The sequence below is a fragment of the Hesperophylax consimilis genome, chromosome 5, assembly GCF_061612785.1.
Source record: "Hesperophylax consimilis isolate HC1 chromosome 5, BYU_Hcon_1.0, whole genome shotgun sequence".
Lineage (NCBI taxonomy): Eukaryota > Metazoa > Arthropoda > Insecta > Trichoptera > Limnephilidae > Hesperophylax > Hesperophylax consimilis.
Window position 1 is genome coordinate 29855183 of NC_142840.1, and position 22676 is coordinate 29877858.

At 33.0% G+C, this 22676-nt stretch overlaps 1 protein-coding gene across 2 annotated transcripts in view; it reads right to left on the reverse strand.

Annotated features, from left to right (window-relative positions):
• Positions 1-15407: 15407 nt before the first annotated feature.
• Positions 15408-22676, reverse strand: part of LOC149423750 (uncharacterized) — a 103999-nt gene continuing 96730 nt past the window's right edge. For both annotated transcript variants that reach the window (XM_089632098.1, XM_089632099.1), the window contains 3 exons: positions 18947-19054; positions 16847-16906; positions 15408-16553 (listed from right to left, as the gene is read on the reverse strand). In XM_089632098.1, coding sequence (XP_089488224.1) covers positions 16467-16553; positions 16847-16906; positions 18947-19054 — 255 coding nt within the window. In that variant the 3' untranslated portion in view covers positions 15408-16466. The remainder of the gene's footprint in view (positions 16554-16846; positions 16907-18946; positions 19055-22676) is intronic.

A 22676-nucleotide genomic window follows, 5' to 3' on the forward strand; every position in this document is an offset into this window, starting at 1 on the left:
TTTTTTTCTAATTTTTCTATAAGTTTGGTTTGCAGAGAAACAATCTCGTTTTGAAATGAAGTTTTTTCGTGCATCCATTTTTCTTCTAGAAGCTTGATGTTTGTTTCCAGATTAGTTTTGGCCTTGGAGTCCTGTTTGGTAGAAATATTTGAGATTTCTAGTTTAATATGTTCTATTATTTGTAGCACGTCCATAATGGGTTGGGTTTAGTGACCGCAGTCACCTCACTCGCGGCAAAATACTAGTAACGGTGTAACAATACTCTAATATTGTAAAGACGAAAGTATTTACGTATACGTCCACACACCACCGCTGTGGCGAGTGCAATGATTTTATTTTAACTGATTTTATTTTATCTGGCATTTTCACAATAGGTAAGAACCACTCTGTAAATTGCCATGTCAACACAGGCGTTACACACTTAGTGAGATATTTAAATGTAATATTAAAATAAAATAATAATAAATTATTCATGGCCTGTTTTATTTTGAGGCAGGAGGGAGGTCGAGAGAATATTGCCGTTGCCATTATTAGAGTAAGTTGAACTACCGTTTATTGGGCAACTAACACCTCTGTCATAGGTTAACCCAAGTGGTCCGCTACGTTTGGTGACTTAGCAGGGGTGCCCGGGTTGATATTGCCAGATTTGTCGATGTTTTAGGGGCGGATGCGCTGCACCGCAGTGGGAGGGATGGATTCATTCGTCTCTCCTGGACACGTTGACCCCCAGATTCATATCCACCCCTCGTACCTTTTTCCTTCCCAGAACTTCTTTTCCTTCATTTCCCTAAAAAAATCTTCCACACATTATCCCCGAATATGACATGGGCCAAGAGGGGAATTATTTTCCTGTGGTTCTTGTTTAGAGCTAATTTAAGAAAAAGATAAATATCATATTTGGTTTGTTTTAAGCAGTATCGGAAACCGAGAGTTATTAATTGCTTACATGATTCATACAAGGTGGTTTCAATGTATAACCTTCAAATTATAACCGAAATGAAAACACGTAAAATAGATAATAACTAATTTTATTTTACCCTCCAAAGCACTGCTTAGTTATAGTTAAGGGAAATTTACAGATATTAGGTGAACGCTAAACACGCACATTCTATTTTAAAAACACTTTGGACGGGTTGTTAAGGAGAATTTGACCAAATAATCAAATTTCAACATTCATTTTCGGGTTCTGTGAAAGATTTTTGCAAATCCTGTTATTATTTCAGTTCTTTCAAGCAACTGGCCTATAATGATATAATAATAGAACTCGATAAAACATTCGCAGAACGATAAAATGAAAGTTGTTATTTGATAAATTTTTCAAATTCTCCGAAAAAAAACGTCGTTAGAATCAGTTAGACATTAATGAGAAGTGAGTATTTCAGTATCCAAAAACGAAAAATAAAGCAGTTTAATGGTTCGTTAAAAAAAGTTTGTTTGGCGTCAGTAACAATGGCCTTCAATGTCAATTTTAGTAATAACTATTTAGGCTGGCCGCATACATACGTTTTTCGTATTCGATTTCCGAATTCTTTTCCGTATTCGGACATCCGAATGCACGGAATCAGTAGAAAATACATTAACTGCCGCACACGTTCGTTTTAGTTCCGAACGGAACAAATTCCTTACGCACGTTCCGAATGCCAGCCGGCGCGTTCGGAGAAAACGAATGGAAAAAACCTAATGACGTCATGTGGAACGCAGCTATTGCATACAGTTTGTTTGTGCCGACGCAAACGTACGGAAATTTCCATTCGTAATTCAGTGTTGCCAACGGATCTTGACCTAATATCGCCGTTTCTCATACATAAGGTAGCGTAAAGTAGCCGAATTTGCTGTTAGGTGGGACATGTTTAAAATTGATGTTTTTACGTGAAAATAAAAAAATTTCGTGGGGGGGGGTGGCTAGAGAATTTCAAAAAAATAAAATTTGTCCCCAGAAAATAAAAAAAATTCATGGGGAGGGTGTGGCTAGAGAATTTCAAGAAAATATAAAATTTGTCCCCGAAAAATAAATTTCATGGGGGGGGGGGGGTGGCTAGAGAATTTCGGGACATGTTTAAAATTGATGTTTTTGAAGTAGCTTAATTGGCGACCAGTCGCCTTTTAGATTTTTTCGGCGCCGATTCTTCTCGCTCTGAGTAGCCTAAATGGCGATATATCGCCCTTGTTGGCAACACTGGTTCTGACGTTTATACATTCCGAATGAAGAAAAACGAACGTTTGCGCTAGTCTCACGGAATTCCGAATACGGAAAACGAATTCGTAAATCGAATACGGAAAACGTATGTATGCGGCCAGCCTTAAACGCATTATTTTCCAATTTAAGAAACTGAAATAATTACTTTTCATTATTATCTAATTTCTACAAAAGTGTTTAAGTGCATATTAAGAACTGCATCCCAAACCAAAGTGTTGCGTACAACGGATAAAGTGCGCGGATTGGCCGCTTTAATTATGAGCTCACCTTTCAGGGCTCCTATTGGTTGCGTTTGTGTTGTGAATTTGTGATACCCCTTGTTTACAATCGAAACTATCTAAATTCTCTGTATTAAATCCTTTTAAAGTGACAATTGTGCGTCGAAAGAGATTACTCTCATCTCGCAAAATACTTTTAGCAAACATTTGTGTATTTTTTCTTTTAAATAAAATTATCCAAAACCTACAAAAAAACATATCCGATAATTTCGTGAATAAAAGAGAAACTTTTCGGTAAAACCGATAGTGGATTTCGTAGATACATTCATAGTGATAAACTGTTTAAAGTTATTTGTGCTCAATTAGTGCAAATATAAAAAAAATCGTGATATAAAAACTCGATACGGCGACTTTTGTTTTGATTTACATAGAGCTAGACCGATTGCCCACCTACGAATTTTCAGGCGCAAAGCTGAACAGAACTAATACTTTGTTTCAAACATTGTTTTTTTTTATGTGTCCTTATAAAGTAGTGTTTAATAATGAATCGTCCTAAAAAACGACACATAAGCACCATGATGTCTCCTAGTCCAGAGGATATAGGAGGAAAGTGCGTCACGATTGAGGATGCGGATGAAAACAGCTCGGTTACGTCATCCAAAGGCTCGGACGTCACCGAAGCGGAATATCCTTGCGCTTCAGGAGTAGATGTGCTCAATGAAACCCAAGCACATTTGACAGCTCTTCAACTTGTGTTAGCAGAGAAGCAATCTAAGGTCTCAAAAGACCAGCAGCTGAGGATCGCTAGAAACGTATCGGAAGTTTTCAGATCCGTATCTCAGCTGTTGTTAGAGCGAGAGACGATGCGTGCGGATTTAGCTACAGTTACAGCACAACTTAGAATGGCAGAAATAAAAATACGCCACGAGAAGAGGGAAAAAAGGCACCTTGAGCAAAAAATCATACAATTAGAGTCTGATCTCGGGCCTGTAATGCGGAGAGTGGCAGTGGCAACGGAGGCTACCCTCTCTTTTGCCGACATCGCCCGAAAACAGCCATATGATGCTCACCAACCCCCACCAATCACTCAACAAGGACATCGCGTCGGACCTCCAAGACCTGCCGTTTGCATCTTTCCAACGGATGCGGACGCCACAAAGGACAGTGACGGTACGAAAAAAATGATTGAAGATACAATTCGGCCATCTGAACTAGGCGTTCGGGTCACGGGAATAAAAAAAATAAGAAATAAAGGCATCCTGATCAATACGGCAACCACGGGCGAACAACAAATCTATTAAATGCACCTTGCTTCGACAACTCGAGCAAACTGAAGGCCCGACTACCGTCAAAGCGTCTACCGAGACTGATATTCTTTAATGTTCCCCGGGACCTGACCGACGAAGATTTTTTAAGGATGGCTCTCACTGGTATTCCCAACGTTGAAGACATTGAAGAAACTATTGCAGGCTGTAAACTAAGTCACTTGGCTGGTGCTCGCACAGGTAACGCTTGTCACCGTATCTACGCAGTACCCGTACGTAAATTTCTAGTCGAGCAAGAGAAAGTATAAGCTGGAGTATTTGCCGCGTCCGAGATTTTATTGGCCTTACTGTCTGCACCAAATGCTACATGATTGGTCACTCATACAAGTATTGCAGAGATACCAAACCCACATGTGGACATTGTGCTCAACAGAATCATACTGGTGAGTCCTGCCCAAATTCCACCATCAAACCAGTTTGCGCGACATGCACCAGATTTGGTAAGCCTGCTGATCACTCAACTGGAGATAGGGACAACTGCCCGGCCTACATCGCTGCACTCAAGAACGACCTTGCAACTATAGATTATGGAGTGTAACATACATGAGCATAAGTGCCTCACCATCGAGAATTATAATCCCGTGACGAACTGTCTACGAATAATGTATATGAACGCGAGAAGCATCCGTAATAAGTTTGATGAGATCGAAGAAAAAGTAAGAAGTTCGCGGTACATTGTACACGTGCTCGTCATTACGGAAACGTGGCTTAAGATTGGAGAGGAAAAGTTTTACTCCCTGAATGGTTACAAAAGTGTTTTTGCTTCTCGCCCCAACGAAGGAGGAGGCGGCGTAGCAATATATGTGATTGATACTATGAAGTGTGCAATTATTGAAAATTTCTCAAATGAAAATTCCTTTTTAGGTATAACGCTTAGTAGCAGTGATAGGAAACCAGTTAACATCTATGCTATCTATCGAAAACCCAACACAAATATGCAGGATTTTCTAATACATCTAGAAAAAATACTGAACGAAAGTAGACAAGATACATTAATATTCGGAGACTTTAACATTGACATATCCATATCCACACACTCTTCATTAAATTTTTGCAACATCTTACAATCTTACAATTTTTCAATACATAACAAAACATTTCAGTATTAGTTCTATAATCAACGTGAACGGTCGCGCGCAGCGAAGTAAAGTATTGTCGCAAAAATTGCAAGCGCTGCCGAGCGCCGAGCGATTTGCGCCGAGCGCAGCGATTTAACACATTATGGACACGGCCATTGTTAATATAAAAACTGAAATACAAAAAATTACAACAGTGAAAGATTCGAAAGCAAAAACGAACCTAGAACAAAATGTTTATATATTAGAAGAGCTTTGGAAAACTGAAAAAATTAAACACCAAAATGAAATAATCAAACTACAAAACAAAATTATCGAAAATTACGAAGAACTTACGAAGAAAATTGAAAAAGTCGTAGAAAAAAACAATAAAATACCATCTTACGCGCAAGTTCTAACAGCAAATAAAAAAGAAATTTCAAAAGAAGAGAGGTTCTCAATAATAATATCATCAACTAAAAAAACAACAAAAGCTGCAGAAATATGTGATAAGATACAGAAAGACATCAAACTAGACCAACTTAAAATTGGAATAAATGGATTAAGAAAAACAAATAAAGAGCAAGTAATCATATCCTGCCCAAAAAAAGAATATACCAACACTCTTACGGAGGAAATTAAAAAACTCAATTATAACTTAGAAATAAATGAAATAAAAAAGAAAAAACCCAAATTAATTTTGAAAGGACTCAAATCGAACTTGACGGAAGAGGAAATAGTGAATGGGATACTCACACAAAACGAAGGGATTCAAGACATTGTAACGAAAAACGAAGAAAATAAAATAAATTTGATTACTGAAATAAAATACAAACATTCTAAGAAATACCAACGTGGTACTCGGGATCAAGAAGATGAAGAACAAAACAAATTCTCGAACTATATCGTGGAAACCAGCGGTACAACACGAAAAAATTTGCTATCCTTAGAAAAGATAAATATCCAGTACCAAAGGGTTAACATAGTGGATTGTGATCCTTTAACCCAGTGCTACCACTGCTGCAAATTCATGCACACAGCCGCCAGATGCCTAAATCGAATGAATCCATCGGTGTGCCCGCATTGCACGGGTGATCATACTTTTGCTAAATGCCCTGAAAGAGAAAAAACACCGGTTTGTGCAAATTGCACATCGCAAAATAAGAAATATGGCGAGAAAAATAAAACAGACCACACAGCTTTCAGTAACTTATGTCCGTACAAAAATAAAATGCTGAAAGTAGCAAGAGACAGAATAGACTTCGAAGAAAAATGACAGAATTTTTATATAACGCACTAGACGAAAAAAATAATATTGACGAAAAAACATATAGCAGCTATCAAGAATATCGTACCCACCAAAACGATCTCAATCTCAGTCCTTTAATTCTACACATGAATATAAGAAGTTTGGAACGAAACATGGATGAATTTTTGACAACAGTAAATAATGATCTCAGGAAGCCCGCTTGCATTGTGTTAACGGAAACACATTCAAGTGGCGAAGTGGCGTACTATATACCGGGATATACCTGTGTATCTACTACAAACCGAATTAACAAAAACAGTGGAATCGTTATATTCCTACAAAATAATTGTGACATATTGTGCGAGGAAGAAATTAATGTGAATGGAACAAACTGCTTACACGTACAAATGAAGTGTTATAACAAAAAAATTGATATTATCTCTCTATACAGAACGCACTCGTCTACTGTAGGTTTGTTTATAGAAGAATTAAGACATGTGTTATTAAACTACAGAAACGCGAATACAATAGTTTTAGGTGACATTAATTTAAATATATCGCACGATTATACATCGAACGATAAAGATAATTACTTAAATATGATGGCGGAATTGAATTATGTGTCGTGTATTAACTCTTACACCAGAAACGTCAATGGGCAACGTCCATCATGCATTGATCACATTTTCACAAATATCAAGGATATAAATAATTTAAACTCGGGAATTATAAAAACCTCAATTACCGACCATTACATGACTTTGCTACATTACAATCCAATAATACCTCAGGCGATAAACCAACATTGCGGACAAACTGCTAATAATAAGAAAGAAATATCTATTGTTAATATCGAATCTTTGAAAAATAAATTGTCATCTGAATTATGGTTAGATATTCTCCGAAGTGAAAACGTCAACGAGTGCTGTAAAATATTTGAAAATAGATTAACAAACTTTATAAATGATTCAAAACAAATTATTCCAAAAGGAAATACAGCAAAATTTCGTAAAATCAAACCGTGGATAACACATGGGCTTGTTGTGTCTATAAGACACAAAGAATGGCTTTATAAAGAAACAAAAAAAAAACCACTAGACATTAAATTAAATGTTCATTTTAGAGAATACAAAAATAAATTAACCACGCTCATAAAAAACACGAAAGAAATTTATTATAAAAACAAACTTGATGATTCTGAAAATGACAGTAAGAAAGTTTGGAATATAATCAATGAAATCATGGAAAATAAACAAAAAACCAAAAGTAATACTATTAAGAGTGTAATACAAAACAATAACATAATTAACTGTATTGAAGAACCTAAAAAAGGAGCAAACGCTTTTAATGATTTCTTTGCAAATATAGGAAAGAGTCTAGCAGAAAAAATTACCGTGAAAAAAATAAATAATATGTATATTGAAAATATTCCGAATATAGAAACTAAACTTGAACTCTTCGAACCAACCAATCCGTCTGAAATTGTACAAATTATATCAAAAATGCGAGGTGGTTCTGCTCCGGGATTTGACGGTCTCACCGTAAAAACACTAAAAATCATTAAAAATTATGTTTCTACACCAATCTCTCATATTATAAACAATAGCTTTAAGACAGGAGTTTTCCCGAGCACGTATAAGAAAACCATAATCTCTCCAATATTTAAGTCCGGTAGCCCGGAGGACATTTCTAATTATAGACCCATTTCACTCTTATCTAATATATCGAAAATTTTTGAAAAAATTGCTAAAAAAAGACTAACTGCATTCTTAAATAAAAACAAAATTATAAATGAAAATCAATTCGGTTTCACAGAGGGAAAAAGTACCCAAGATGCCATTGCAAAAATTTCATCTAGTATTCAGAGTACCCTGGACAAATCAAATAAATGTATAGGAATTTTTATTGACTTAAAGAAAGCATTTGACAGCATTTCCCATGAAAAACTTATATTAAAATTAAAACAAAATGGCATTGACCAATTAGCCCTTAAATGGATAGAAAGCTACTTAACAGAGAGACCTCAAATTGTAAAATTAAACCAAACTTTTAGTACACCACTAACAAGTACATTTGGCATTCCTCAAGGCACGGTCCTCGGACCATTACTATTTTTAATGTATGTAAATGACATTTTCCAACAGAAAATCAAAGGTGAATTAATCTCTTATGCTGATGATACTGTTTTATTAATAAAAGGTCAAACATGGGAACTAGTTAACAAACTTGCAAATGAATGTATTAATATCTTAAAATCATGGTTTGATAATAACCTACTCACACTTAATGCTAAAAAAACAACATATGTATTATTTTCACTACAAAAAATACCTAAACACGAAGTAAATATCATAATCCATGATGAAAATTGTGACAATATCAACTGTCAACTACTTAATCCTATGTGTACTGTAATCAACTCTTCTTCTGAAATCAAATATCTTGGTGTGATCATCGATGAAAATCTGAAATGGAAAAGCCATATTAGGGAGTTAGTAAAGAGAATAAGGAAATGTATATATATATTTGTAAGGTTAAGAAATATTTTAAATGTGAAAATACTAAAAAATGTATATTATGCTCTTGTCCACTCCCTGCTTATTTACGGAATCATAGGTTGGGGAGGATCTTATAAAAACAACCTAAACTCAGTAAAAGTCTCGCAAAAAATTATTATAAAAGTAATACTAAAAAAAAACTCTACTTTCCCAACAAAATTGCTTTTTAAATTGTTTCCAGTACCAAATATTGATGATATATTTAAGCAAACTTCCATTATAAAAATGTGTAAAGAAAAAAATAACACAGAATATCAAGAATTTTATAAACTCATGAGAAATGGAAATCAATTTATTACGCCAATCTTTAAAACAACTCAAATGCAAAACCATTATATTTACCAAGCCATAAAAAACTACAATAATCTCCCTTCCGAATTGCGCTGTATTACGAACCAACAAGAACAAATAAATAAAATCAAACTTTTTTTCCAAAAAAACTTATATTAAACAAAAATAAAAATATATATATATTATTATTATAATATATATTATTATATTTTTATTATTATATCTCATTATGAATTATGAATCTAAGTAAGAATCGTGGCTCCCTTATCAGGCACAAGAGCTCCTCTTTTCTGATAAGGTATACATGACCATATATGAACCTTAATATTATATTTTGCAAAATATGTATGTATTAATGTAACCCATATGATGTATATTAAAATAATAAAAAAAAAAAAAAAAAAAAAAATTTCCCACGAGAGTCACTGATACAAGCTGCACCTTAATAGATCACATCTTATCAAATAGGCAAAACATTCAGACTACTATATCGAATATTGATGATCCACTTAGTGACCATAATATACTTGTTGTTGATTATAAGAACAACTTAAAAAAATGTTTTAATAATAGAACCAAATCCCGGATTACGAGACCTATCATCAACAGTATGTCAGTAAAATCCTATCTTCTTGATAACAATTTCACGATCAACTTAAGCAACGCAGAAGACCCTTTTAAAAGTTTCAATTATCACATTAAAAAGGCAATAGAATCAGGTACAACTTCACCAAAAACAGGATTAAGAAGTCGGGTACAACTGAATACTCCGTGGTTTGATTCCAAATTAAATACATTAATTAAAGAACGAAACCAGATTCACAAGCAGTGGAAACAAGACCCTGGTAATCTTACTCTTGTAACACTTAAAAAGAGATTGAGAAATACCATTACTAATTATAGGCGAAATCTAAAACACAAATATTATGCGAACAGCTTTCAACAAAACCAAAATAACCCCACTAAAACCTGGAAAATCATAAACTCTATTCTATCAAACCGAACACATAAACCAACTAACGAAATAGAATCCCTCGTGGTAAATGACTGCGTAATTAAGGATCCGAGCCAAATAGCATCCGCATTTAATGAGTTTTTTTCTCTCAATAGGAAAAAAGCTAGCAGCTACCATTCCGTCATTCCCGGATGACTGTAATACCGTATTTGTGGAACCGAAGGCTTGCCAATCCTTGTACATGGCTAGGACAAACAAAGATGAGGTACTGAGGATCATCTCTAAAACTAAGCTGAAAGCAGCACCGGGACTCGATGGAGTAACACCATCAGGTCTTAAGACTTGTAAAGAAGAATTAGCGGGTCACCTTACAGAACTTTTTAATTGGTCACTGTCCTCGGGAAAGTTTCCAAATGAATTAAAGTTAGCGAAGATAATACCTATACACAAAGGAGACTGTAAAACATGTATCTCTAACTACCGTCCTATATCACTTCTATCGGTTTTTTCAAAAGTATTTGAGACCATAATCAAAAATAGACTCCTAAAATACATATCTGCGAATAATATCCTTACACCACAACAATATGGCTTTCGGAAAAATTCTAGTACTCAATGTGCCGCCTTTGATTTTATCTCCAACCTTCAACAGTATATAGACCAGGGTGAATATGTGGCAGCCATATTTATAGATCTCAAAAAAGCATTTGATACGGTCGATCATGAAATACTCTTAAAGAAATTGGAATATTTGGGAATTGTTGGGAAGCCCCTAAATCTCCTCCGAAGCTACTTAGATGATAGATTTTGTCTTGTTGAAGTCAAAGGTGTCTCGAGTGGCTTAGGTAAAATCACATGTGGAGTGCCACAGGGATCAATTCTTGGGCCTCTGCTTTTCTTGCTATATGTCAATGACATAACTAAATGTGGTATCTCTGGAAACCTCCAACTTTATGCGGATGACACTGTAATCTATTATCACAGTACAAGCCTGAGTGACCTGGAGTCTCAAATGAATGTAGATGTCTCAATTCTAGCTAATTGGCTGCGTATTAATAAATTGAGCCTCAATATAAAAAAAACGCACTACCTAACTTTCGGTAATAAGGATTATGTGCCCATGAATATCACACTTGGAACTGAGAAGCTCCAAAATATAGAAGTCACGAAATATTTAGGGCTATTAATAGACTCTAAACTTTCGTGGAATTCCCATGTTGAGCATGTGAAATCTAAAATATCCCCAATAACCGGCGTACTGTACCGACTCCAAGGTCTTCTCTCTACATCTCTACTACGGGCCACATACTATGCGATGATTCACTCCCATCTGAGTTATTTAGTTAGTATCTGGGGCACTATTACTAAAAAACAAATATCAGAAATACAAGTGATTCAAAATCGAGCAATAAGGAATATCTACCGTCTACCGTGGGATACACATATCAAAGATATATATTTAAAGACAAACATACTTCCTTTTACGGTTCTACCTAAATACAATATCACTTGTACAATATTACAAATCATACATAGATCCTCACACACAAACATCAAACCAGCATTTAATTCAGACATACACCAGCACAAAACACGGTCCCAAAATCTAATACACCTAGCATCGTCTACCCACACAACAAAATTTGGTATTAACTCATTACAATATATTGCATATAGACAATACAATGCATTACATAATGAAATAAAGCAATCAGTAACTAACAAAAAAATATTAGTTAAAACGCTTAAAGATTATTTCCTGAAAATGTTTTTAAACTAGTGAATTTTCGCTCGCTTTCATATGTTGGTTTACTATGTTTCATGTGTATAGATGTCTCCAGTATTTCTAAAATCTCTATTCTTAACAATGTATTTCTCCTTTTTTATTTATTTTTCTTTTCCTTTTCAATATGTTGTATTTTTTTAAAAGTGTAATATCCTTGTAAAATGTATTTTATGTGTATGTACTTCCCGTAATGAGTTTTATCTTAACTCATTGGGAATAATGTGTTACTTACCATGTTTTTTGTAATACATTATAAATAAATAAATAAAATAAGAATGTTCCTATTTTCTGTATATTTACCACATTTAGTAAGTAGGTCGTCATTATTAAATTCACATTAAATGAACAAAACATAAATGAATTTAAAACTTGGCATCAAATTCCATTCACCTATATACCATACTAAATTCTATTAATAAATGAAATTATTTTATTTAAGGCTTTTACATACATATATATAAAAAATATTTACGAAATTATACATGAAAATAGTGCAAGAAACGACTATTTAAAAAGAGAAATCCATTATAATTTATGTTCAAATATAGAAACTGACCACAGAAGAATTAAAATGAGCACTTTGATGAAACCAAAAGTTCTAAACTCAATTTGGAAAAAAAATGACTCTTCGTGAATTTTTCATTAATCATTTTTATATGAAACGACAGTAACTGAGGTGATTGTAACGTTTGTAATACGTTTGTCTAATTATATGCGTATGTTTTTATATGAAACGACAATAACTGAGGTGATTGTAACGTTTGTAATACGTTTGTCTAATTATATGCGTATGTTTTTATATGAAACGACAGTAACTGAGGTGATTGTAACGTTTGTAATACGTTTGTCTAATTATATGCGTATGTTTTTATATGAAACGACAGTAACTGAGGTGATTGTAACGTTTGTAATACGTTTGTCTAATTATATGCGTATGTTTTTATATGAAACGACAGTAACTGAGGTGATTGTAACGTTTGTAATACGTTTGTCTAATTATATGCGTATGTTTTTATATGAAACGACAGTAACTGAGGTGATTGTAACGTTTGTAATACGTTTGTCTAATTATATGCGTATGTTTTTATATGAAACGACAGTAACTGAGGTGATTGTAACGTTTGTAATACGTTTGTCTAATTATATGCGTATGTTTTTATATAAAACGACAGTAACTGAGGTGATTGTAACGTTTGTAATACGTTTGTCTAATTATATGCGTATGTTTTTATAATTTTTGTTAGAAAGAAAGTAGGGTGACCCATATTATTTTTTTATTCATATTCGCATTTAAGATTTTAATTTTAACTATATTTTTATTAATAATTTTAAAAAGTATTTCATCACGGAGTCATCATTTCAAACGGAGTTTTTAGTTTTTGAATACCTTAAGGAATTAATGCTGAAAACACAAACCAGTATTTCTACCTCCATTGCCTTTGTTCCTAAAAATCGTTGTTTTTGCACGGTTCCTAAAAACTGCTGATATTTAAATTTTCATGGACATTTTCAGTTGCGAACTGAATAAATATAAAAATTCCTTAAAATACAATTTTTTTAATACGTCGTTTTACTATTGTTGTTTAAGTAATTCTGTTTTGAATTTAATTTGTTTTATGCGCATCCTGTCTTTTCATTGTTGCCGATAAATGACAAATGAACACAGAAAAAAAATTGAATTATTATAGTCAAGAGTGATTTTTGTTGTTTTTTATATAATTTCTATAATGAAATTAATTAATATTGTATCCAGTCTTTTAATATGACATCTTCAATTACCACCAAAATAAACAAAATAATTTTTTCCCACTTGTAGCGATCGTCTTTTCGTTTCAAATTGTTTTCTTACAAGTTTCATTTTCTTTATATGTTGCCGAAGGTCACCCCAAGTTCATGGGGTGACCGGGTGACCTCTCCAGTTGGAGTCTCTCTCGACCCATCGCCTTGCACCTTGGTGGGTGGGATGGCTTCATACGTCCATGACTCCTGGACACCAGATTCCTACCCACCCCTGATACCTTTCTCACCTTCTTTTCACTAAAAATACACACAGCATCCCCTAAGATGATGTAGGCCGTAAGGATTTTTTCCTCGGGCCTCCTATTTGGAGCTAATGTAAAGAAAATTTTGTCTTATTATAGGTGAAACCACAAAGCTTAAATAATATAATAAATATAAAGAAATTAATCAGTAGTTTATTTTTGCTATATACCACACAAAAGAAGTAGAAACTGATAAAAAAACAACTATATTTTTCCCAAAAATGAATAAATTTATTTTAAGCCTTGTTTCATTGGTCTTAGTAACATTATCCATCCCCCTGTTTGCTGTCTCTTGTCGGGACTGCCTGTGGTACGCCAGAAACTAAGGCTGTTCTTGTGTTGTTCGCTGCCATGAGAACGTGTTTAAATATTATTTTCCTCTATTTTTCCTTTGTATGATCTTCAAAACAAGAACAAACGGCCTTCGATGAGAACACAAACGTTTTTGGTAGGTATATATATTTTTTAATTGTGCCGTGTAGGGACAGTCGGCGGTGTTAAGAATCATTTAATAGTAGCTTCATTTAAACAAAAGTAAAATTCTTGATAGAGTGACCCAGCTGGCCTAAAAACGGCTCGGCAAAGTGGCGAGTGCCCTTGACGGGTTTATATTATGTCAATGTATGTGATTGTGATATCATTCATTACACAAACAGTGACATTAATATATTGTGATATCTATTCAGTGAACGTACAAAAACGATTTATTACGTAGCGCTATATTTATCGAAGTGTCACAATGAAATTCAACCAAGATATGAGGGTCTGAAGAAGGATTTAATGAAAATATATTATCGCGTAAAATAAGAAATCTTTGAGGCGTGTGAATTTTGAGAAATCTGTGAGTCGTGGGAATTTTACATTAGATTTGTTATTTTTCGCATTATTTACCTTATTTTGTGTCGAAATTAAACCATCTCCTACCTACTAGTTTTTTAGATGGTGTATAAAATCGTTTACCTAATATAATAAGGGATTAACAAAAACATTTTCATAACAACAAGAAATTTATTTATTTTAAGGGTAAGTACAGATCTAATTCTTAACTGATAGACAGATACCAAATAAATAATGAATATTGTTGACATTATGAGATTTTATATATAACGCTTTTTCGCAAACTTTTTTTTGTAATTTCACTAAATTAAAGTAAAAAACTACAAAATTTTCGGACCTTTTTTTTTCAACGTTTTAATTATATTACATATTTATAAATTTACATAAAAATAACACCATCCTGTTCTCCTTGGTTTTCTTTGCGAAATTTGACGGATTTGATAAAATTTAGAAAATATATTTTTTCCTAATCGTTTTACTTTATTAGGATTTTGGTGAAACTTTCTTTATTTCTTCAACAAAACAATGAAAATTATTTTTTCTTTAGAAAATCGTATATATATTTTTAAAAAATTTGAAAAAAGCCTAAAAGATTTGACACAATTTATTTATTTTATGAATAGGTACATTCTTTTTTGTACTTAATAAAATTTGTATTAGCGTTGAGTTCACTTACAAAAATAGTAGGCAATAATATTCCTGATTCCTAGTGAAAAAAAGTACAGAAAGCTTTTTCATATGCTATTTATATATCTATGTACATGGTTCCAATATAAATCTATAATAATTGCAAATAGAAAATCGAACCGACTTGGTTATATTCAACAGATATAATATATAATTTTAGAAAAGTAGTTATAATTTATTTATTATCAACTTTACTTGTGTAGTAAATCTAACAACAATGAGCATCTATGTTTAAAAACTAAAAGTTTAAAAATAATTTTAAAAAATACAATGAATCTACATAAAATTAAAAAGGGTATTTGTTTAAAATTTAAAAAGAAAAATTAAATCATTAATATTTCATTAAATATACAAAAAAGCGGGACACGGTTATAATGCTTAAATAGGTTCTTTTGGCTGTTTTTATTTCTCATCAAATCCAAACTGAGAACTTTCAGGAGGATTCAGGTTATAGTTAGGATTAAATAATAAAAAAATACTCTTAAAACTTTCACATCAATAACAATTGCTGCTATGTAAACAACCGATTTGATTTTGAATGAAATAACTATTAAAATGCATTATTTTTCTCCTCCTTTTACTGAAATTATTTTTTCTTGTTATTATTAAACTTTTACAAAGTGTTTTTTTAATTAAAAAGTGCCTTTTAACCATGTCCCACTTTTCCATGATTTTACCGTAATTTCCATCAATTTTCAACACTGAATAAACATTTTTTTAGAAACAATTAACTTTAATCCCCCTTCAGTACCATCGGCTTTCAAACTTTTAATTGAAAACTTTAATCGAAACTTTCAACAATCAAGTCGGGAAAATCTAAAACGGAAATATTAATAACACTTCATTTCTTCCTTAAATTTTATCAGTCAAAGTTTTCATTTGTTAACAGACAGAAACAATATTTACTTTTCAAGAAGATACTTGCAAACACTTTTCAGTACAATTTTCTCTTTGGGGTTTTATACAAGTTTGAACAAGCCATTCAAAAGATAATCCCTCTTTTCCCGCCCTTACTTTAAGAGTTTTATTATTCCCGCCCTTAAATCTGATAAATGCTCCGATTTCGGTGGATAATACGATTTATAGTCCTCTGAAAACACTTCGGAAGTTAGCCTTGTTTGAAAGTTCACTTGAGTCGCGGTAGATGGGTTTCTTTCAGACGGAATCTGGTCCACTATCGTCCGTGGAACTTTCTCGTTCCTCCAGTAAGGAGTCGTCTTCTGTAGGGGGTCTGTCTGATGGATCTGCCACCAGAACAGGCAGATATCAGAGTTCTATTGCTTCTGGACCTTTCCACGTCACTCCAGAACGGAGAAGGTGATAGAAGCGCATGACGCACCACATCGATAACACCTGTGAGAGGAAAAGTCGAATCAGACACGACAACGACTTTAGAGCATTATAACAGTAAAAAATATGGGTACTTTCTTGGAACTCGTTTAATGGATTAGAATTTTATTTACAATCAAATTTTTAATGGGCATATTTAAATGGTTTGACTTCCCAGAACAACGTCTGATGTTTGCAAAATTATTCTAATTAAATTCATGCAAAGTCAAAAACATTCGGCGCAAACATTGGGTTGGCGAAATTTTCATTTAAATGGGTTTATTTTTGTAAATTATAAAAAAGTTAACCCTACTTACATTGATGACGGCTCTCGACGTGAAAAACGCCATTTCAGCCTTGCAGAGGGAATCGAATTGCTGGAACAAAAACATACAATTAATCCAGTAATTAACGTACCCTTTCCCGTTTTTAGGTTTCCGTCATCGGTCTCGCCTCGTATCGAGCTTTTAAGCTAAAATCCATTTTTTAATTTTTTTTTTAAATTAAGATTTTAAATTGAAAATTTTCGTTTTAGAAAAATAAAACATGATATCGTTTTTATAAAGAATCCCACGATTGACCACTGACTAGGTGACACAAACTCATATTCTTTTACCAAGGATTGTTATTTTCAATTAAAATAAAATAATAAATAAAAAATCGACAGAATCTCAACAGAATAGTGTCTTTTAGAATAATGACCGTGTTTGTTGTGATATATATCTTAATTCTATTGTACAAGAATTGTCTAAATTTGGGAGGCGGGTATGGGTCCCGCCACCCCGGGAACCATTTATTGGGTAACCAACGCCTCTACCATAAGTGGTTCGCCTCGTTTGGTGACTTAGCAGGGGTATTCGGGTCCAAAGAGTGAGTTTGTTAAAGTTTTTGGTGGCGGATACGTCTGTCCACCACCTGAGTGGCTGATAGGGAGAGGACTCTTTGAAGGAATGGATTCATATATCACTCCCGGATACACTGACCCCATCGCTCATACTTTTCCCTTCCCAAAACATCCTCTCTTTCCTTTATTTAATAAAACCCCTCCACAAAGCATCTCCAAAAATGACAATGAAAAGGCACTGAGGGAAATTATTTTCCTCAGGGCATCGTATGGATTTAATATTAAACAAAATAAAACAAAAAAAATTGTGATCATAAAATAATTCAAAAATATATATTATATTAATCAAATTTGCAGTAAAAGGAAGTATAAAATTCATAAATATACTATAAATGCTTCCATGCTAACTCAACACAGTGACTATTCAACACACTTTTAAAAAATGATATAAAGTCATTAAAAACGATGAAAAAAAAATCTTTTAACCTTACCTAACCTACTTAACCCAGTTAATAAAGTTTCATCACTTTCCATGACTTTATATTACTTTTTAAAGATGTGATGAATTATCCGGTCACCACTATAAATATAAATAACCCTTAACAAGAGTGCTGTAAATATGTTATAAACTGGACTTGTTAAAAGCCATTGACAATGTAAAGCAGATGCTGCTTAAAAAAAGTCATGAAAAACGATTTCTTAATCAATTACTTGTGATTTGTGACAGCAAAAAGATTACGCTACAAAAAAATACCAAAAAAATTACCTCAAAAAATAATAATATTTCTTTTAAGGGTTTTACTCAATATGATAATATCAAAAAAAAAATACTTTTGTGTACGGCCTCAGGCAAGGTGACCTTTTGAATATAATTACAAGATATTAAGGTCTAAATAGAGAATACTTATCTAACTCCACCATTTTACGTTCTTTATGGGCCTGATTTATGCTCATTGCATCAATAAGGTTCCCTAGTAAGTATTTTTTGCAACTTTTTCTTCCCTTTTTTGGATCTTTACTAATTATGATGTTAACCTCTGGAAAACCGTTCGTGTACCAGTGACAAAAAAAATTCCCGCGGACAAACCGATTGTGCGCTTGTGGCATTCGAATTTTGCCCTAGCTGGAAATTTTTGATATGCGGTTTAAACCTTTATTCCATGAGAAAGTGAATTTTTTTTTACTTATTCGCTTGAGCATGAAACACTTGAGAGTTATTTTTTTGATTTCACTCATCTAGCCACCTATTGAATACCAATTTACTCTATTGGTATTCAATAGGGTAAATATACCCTATTGAATACCAATATTACACAATTTATGAAATGTAACATTTCACGTTAGGTCAATAAAATTCCTTATTTGTTCATTTTGCTTAAAACAAATCATAATTTACTCTGAAACAAAAAAAAAGTTATAACGACTTCAAACCACAGAGGTCGTTTTGAGTCATCCTGTATATTTAGCTTTCCTAACCTCTAAAATTCTTGAACTATTTATTTTTAATAATCTATGCGATAAGATATTACAAATAACTAATATTTATTGAAAGAAAAATATTTGGAAAACTCACCCTGTTAACATGGTCTCTCAGCACATTAGAATATACCATGGCCATGGCCTCCAGGGACATGAAGGTAATGCAGCCTATGATCCACGGCACCACCAGACCTGAATTTTCCTGAAACAAAAAAAAATCTAAGTATTATGCAGGAAAGGTATAAATGGCGAAGGATCAATGGCAATGACTGAAAATATGCAGTGAAGTAATGGATTTAGGGCCCACAAACTAAAAGGGTTCATTATAAGAGTGACAAATCACCATATGCAATTGAAAAACTTCATGTTTCATTTATTAATTTTCTTAAGAGGAAGCTACAATCCAAAAATGTGTATATTCTTAGTAAACCTAATATTATAGATAATATGCATTAACATCGCTTGACAAACGGAGTCTAGAAACGTTCGATTTCAAGCACAAAACTGGTTTTTATTTATTTTGTAAATAATTTTATAAGAAAGCAAAAAAGTTATTCAAGTGAAGTTTCACAAATAATCTTAGCTATAATAATTTATTTTTTTAATATTTGTTTTCTTTACGCGTTCATACATTTCTATTGAAAAAATATTTTTTTATCTAGTAATTTATTTTTTTATTTGTATTCTACTCAAGCAAAACGATAGGAAATCCTTTAATTTATGTAAAGCATATTATTTTGTATTTATAATGTCCACCGATTCGTTATAAAGATTAATCAAAATAGTGATTTGGCATTAAGCCTCCTCTTAATTTGGTAATCAGTGATGTGATTTGGAACCCACATTACAGTGTTCAAAGATCAGAAAAAATCAAAATAAACGTTTTGAAGCAATTACATTTTAAGTCCTACCGAACACGAAATATATATTCAAGATCAAAACCAAAAATATCTGTTCAAAATCATTTTCAACGCTGTTGACAATGACTACCCTCTAGAAATAAATTATTTCCACTTTCCAGTACGCGATTAAACACATGCACACAATATTCATTTTTCCGAAGAATGTGCACGAAAAAAAATAATTTCTTTTCAGATACTTATATTTATTTATTGAGACATACACAGTACAAAAATATACAGTTAAGGATATTTTTCGTTATTACATAGTTTTAGTACCTATTACGTATGTCCATAAAATATCATTATGAAATTTCGCCTGAGATTGTTTTGAAAACTAATGATTTTAAGTTTAAATCATTGAATTTAAGTTTAAATTTATGTATGAGTAGGTAAAAGGTATAAAAGGAAGAAAGTGTGTGGAGAGAAAAAAGTAAATTAACGTATGTTAACTCTACATACTCAATAATAACAATGCTTGTATTATAATATTTATTCGTAAGAAGACTATCACGGTTCTGGACTGAGAGGCTCATTCCCGCTCATACGATCTCTTATATACGTCTCGTACTCGCTGTCTCGCTCTCATGCTGTCCCCCTTACACACATACACCACACCCCCACACTTAAATCATAATTACATCTTTTTATTTTTACAAATTTATATAAGCCAAATATATTTAATTATTTCCATTATGTATTTAATTTCCAATTTATATGTAATTATGTATGTTCTTGACTCTTCATTCGGTGTAGCATGGGCGTTGTCCTCGAGGGCGTAACCTCCCCTCCCATGGTGTAGGTGACCTGCAAAAATCAGAGGAATTAGGAAACTTGGTCATGTCCACGTCCGAGAGTGGACCCAGGTCCAGCAAATCATCAGACCCGTCACTCTCCCCCCACCTAACCTTCCTCTCTGAAATTTGATCATGGTGGCGTTTCCACACTTGTCCTGTAGACATAATTTTTACTAAATAAACCCTATTCCCCAATCTTTTATAAATTTCTCCTAATATCCATTTGTTTTTATCACTTCTCAAATCCCTGGTTAAAACTTTAGATCCAACATCAAAGTGCTTTTTAATTTTTTTTCCTCTATAATACTTTTTTTGTTTTTGCTGACTCAATAACATCTTATCTTTAATCGTGTTATCAATCCCTTTAAAACCTTGACCTTCAACATTATCTAATATTGGAATGATTGTATTAAAAATTGATCTAATTTTCCTTCCCAAAATTAATTTACTAGGTTCAATCCCCCTAGACATAGAAGGCGTATTCCTAATATCAACCAAAAATGTTAAAAGTTTATCCTCAAAATCAGCAGGCAATTTATTATTTATCATAATTTTTTTTAAAAAATTCTTTACCGTTTTAACCCCATTTTCGGCAAGTCCGTTAGAAGCTGGATGGTTGACAGGAGATGTCAACGATTTAATATTAAAATTATGACAAAATTCCTTAAAAACTGTTGAAGTGAACGCTGTACCATTGTCACTTACTATCTGCTCCGGAATTCCGAAATTAGAAAATAATCTTTTCAAAACTTTTATTGTACAAAACGAATCTACTTTATTTACGATGTGACAGTCTATCCATTTTGTAGTTGCATCAACGATTATCAAAAAATTGTAACCACCAAAAGGTCCCATGAAATCAATATGCAATCTATTCCATATTAATCCACTGATTGGCCACGGCTGTAACTCAACTTTACATGGAGTGGGTAAACACTCCAAGCATCGAACGCACTGCTTCACAGTTGCTTCTACCTCTGAGTTCATCCCTAACCAAAAAAAATAATTTCGAGCAAGATTTTTAGATTTAACAATACCTAAATGCGATTGATGTATGAAATTCAATATGATTTCCCTTAATTCCCTCGGAACCACAAATTTATTATTATAAAATAAACACGAGTCATAAGTCGATAATTTATTTCTAAAATACCAGAATTTTAACAAGTCATCCTTTAAAAACTTTTTATCCGGCCAACCATTGATTACGAACCCAATAATGGTTGCTATGTTTACATCTTTAATCGAAAACTGCTTCATCGTTTCTTTTGAAATTGTCGTTTCCGCCTCAATTATATTTAAAAAATCCGATTCAATCTTATCAACGTTCAGACTACCAATATAATTTAAGAAATATTCGCTACCGTCGACCTCGTCGATACAATCACTTAAATTATTATTACTATTGACCGGCAACCTAGATAAGAAATCCGCTTTGTTCTCACCCGACTTGACATATTCTATATTATAGTCAAATGTTTGTAAAATCAGCGCATAGCGCTGTAGCCTATTTGCCGCTAGTATTGGCACTTGTTTTTCAGTGTTCAAAATATGTACCAAAGCTTTATTATCACAAGTTAGAACGAATTTATTACCATATAAATATTGAAAGAATTTTTTTAATCCAAATATTATTGCACACGCTTCCTTATCTAGAATGGAATACCTCAATTCCGTTTTTGACAATAAACGGCTAGCGAATGCAATCGGTCTTTCCATGCCATTCTCATATACGTGACATATAATAGCAGATATACCTATATCACTCGCGTCTGTAATTAGCTTGATAGGAAATTGTGGGTCAAAATGCACCAAAATATTGTCTGACGTCAGCAGTTTCTTAACTTGCTCAAACGCAATATTGCATTCCTGAGACCATACAAATTTTATCCCTTTTTTCAACAATTGGTATAAAGGAGACAAAATACCTGACACATTCTGTATAAAAGACCTATAGTAGGAAATAACTCCCAGCAAACTTCTAAGTTCCGAAACATTTTTCGGTACACTCATTTGGGTAATAGCATATATTTTATTTTCTAAAGGCATAACTCCTTTCTGCGAAATTCTATAACCTAAATATTCTATCTCTGTTTCTAGAAAAGAACACTTATTTTCATTAATAGTT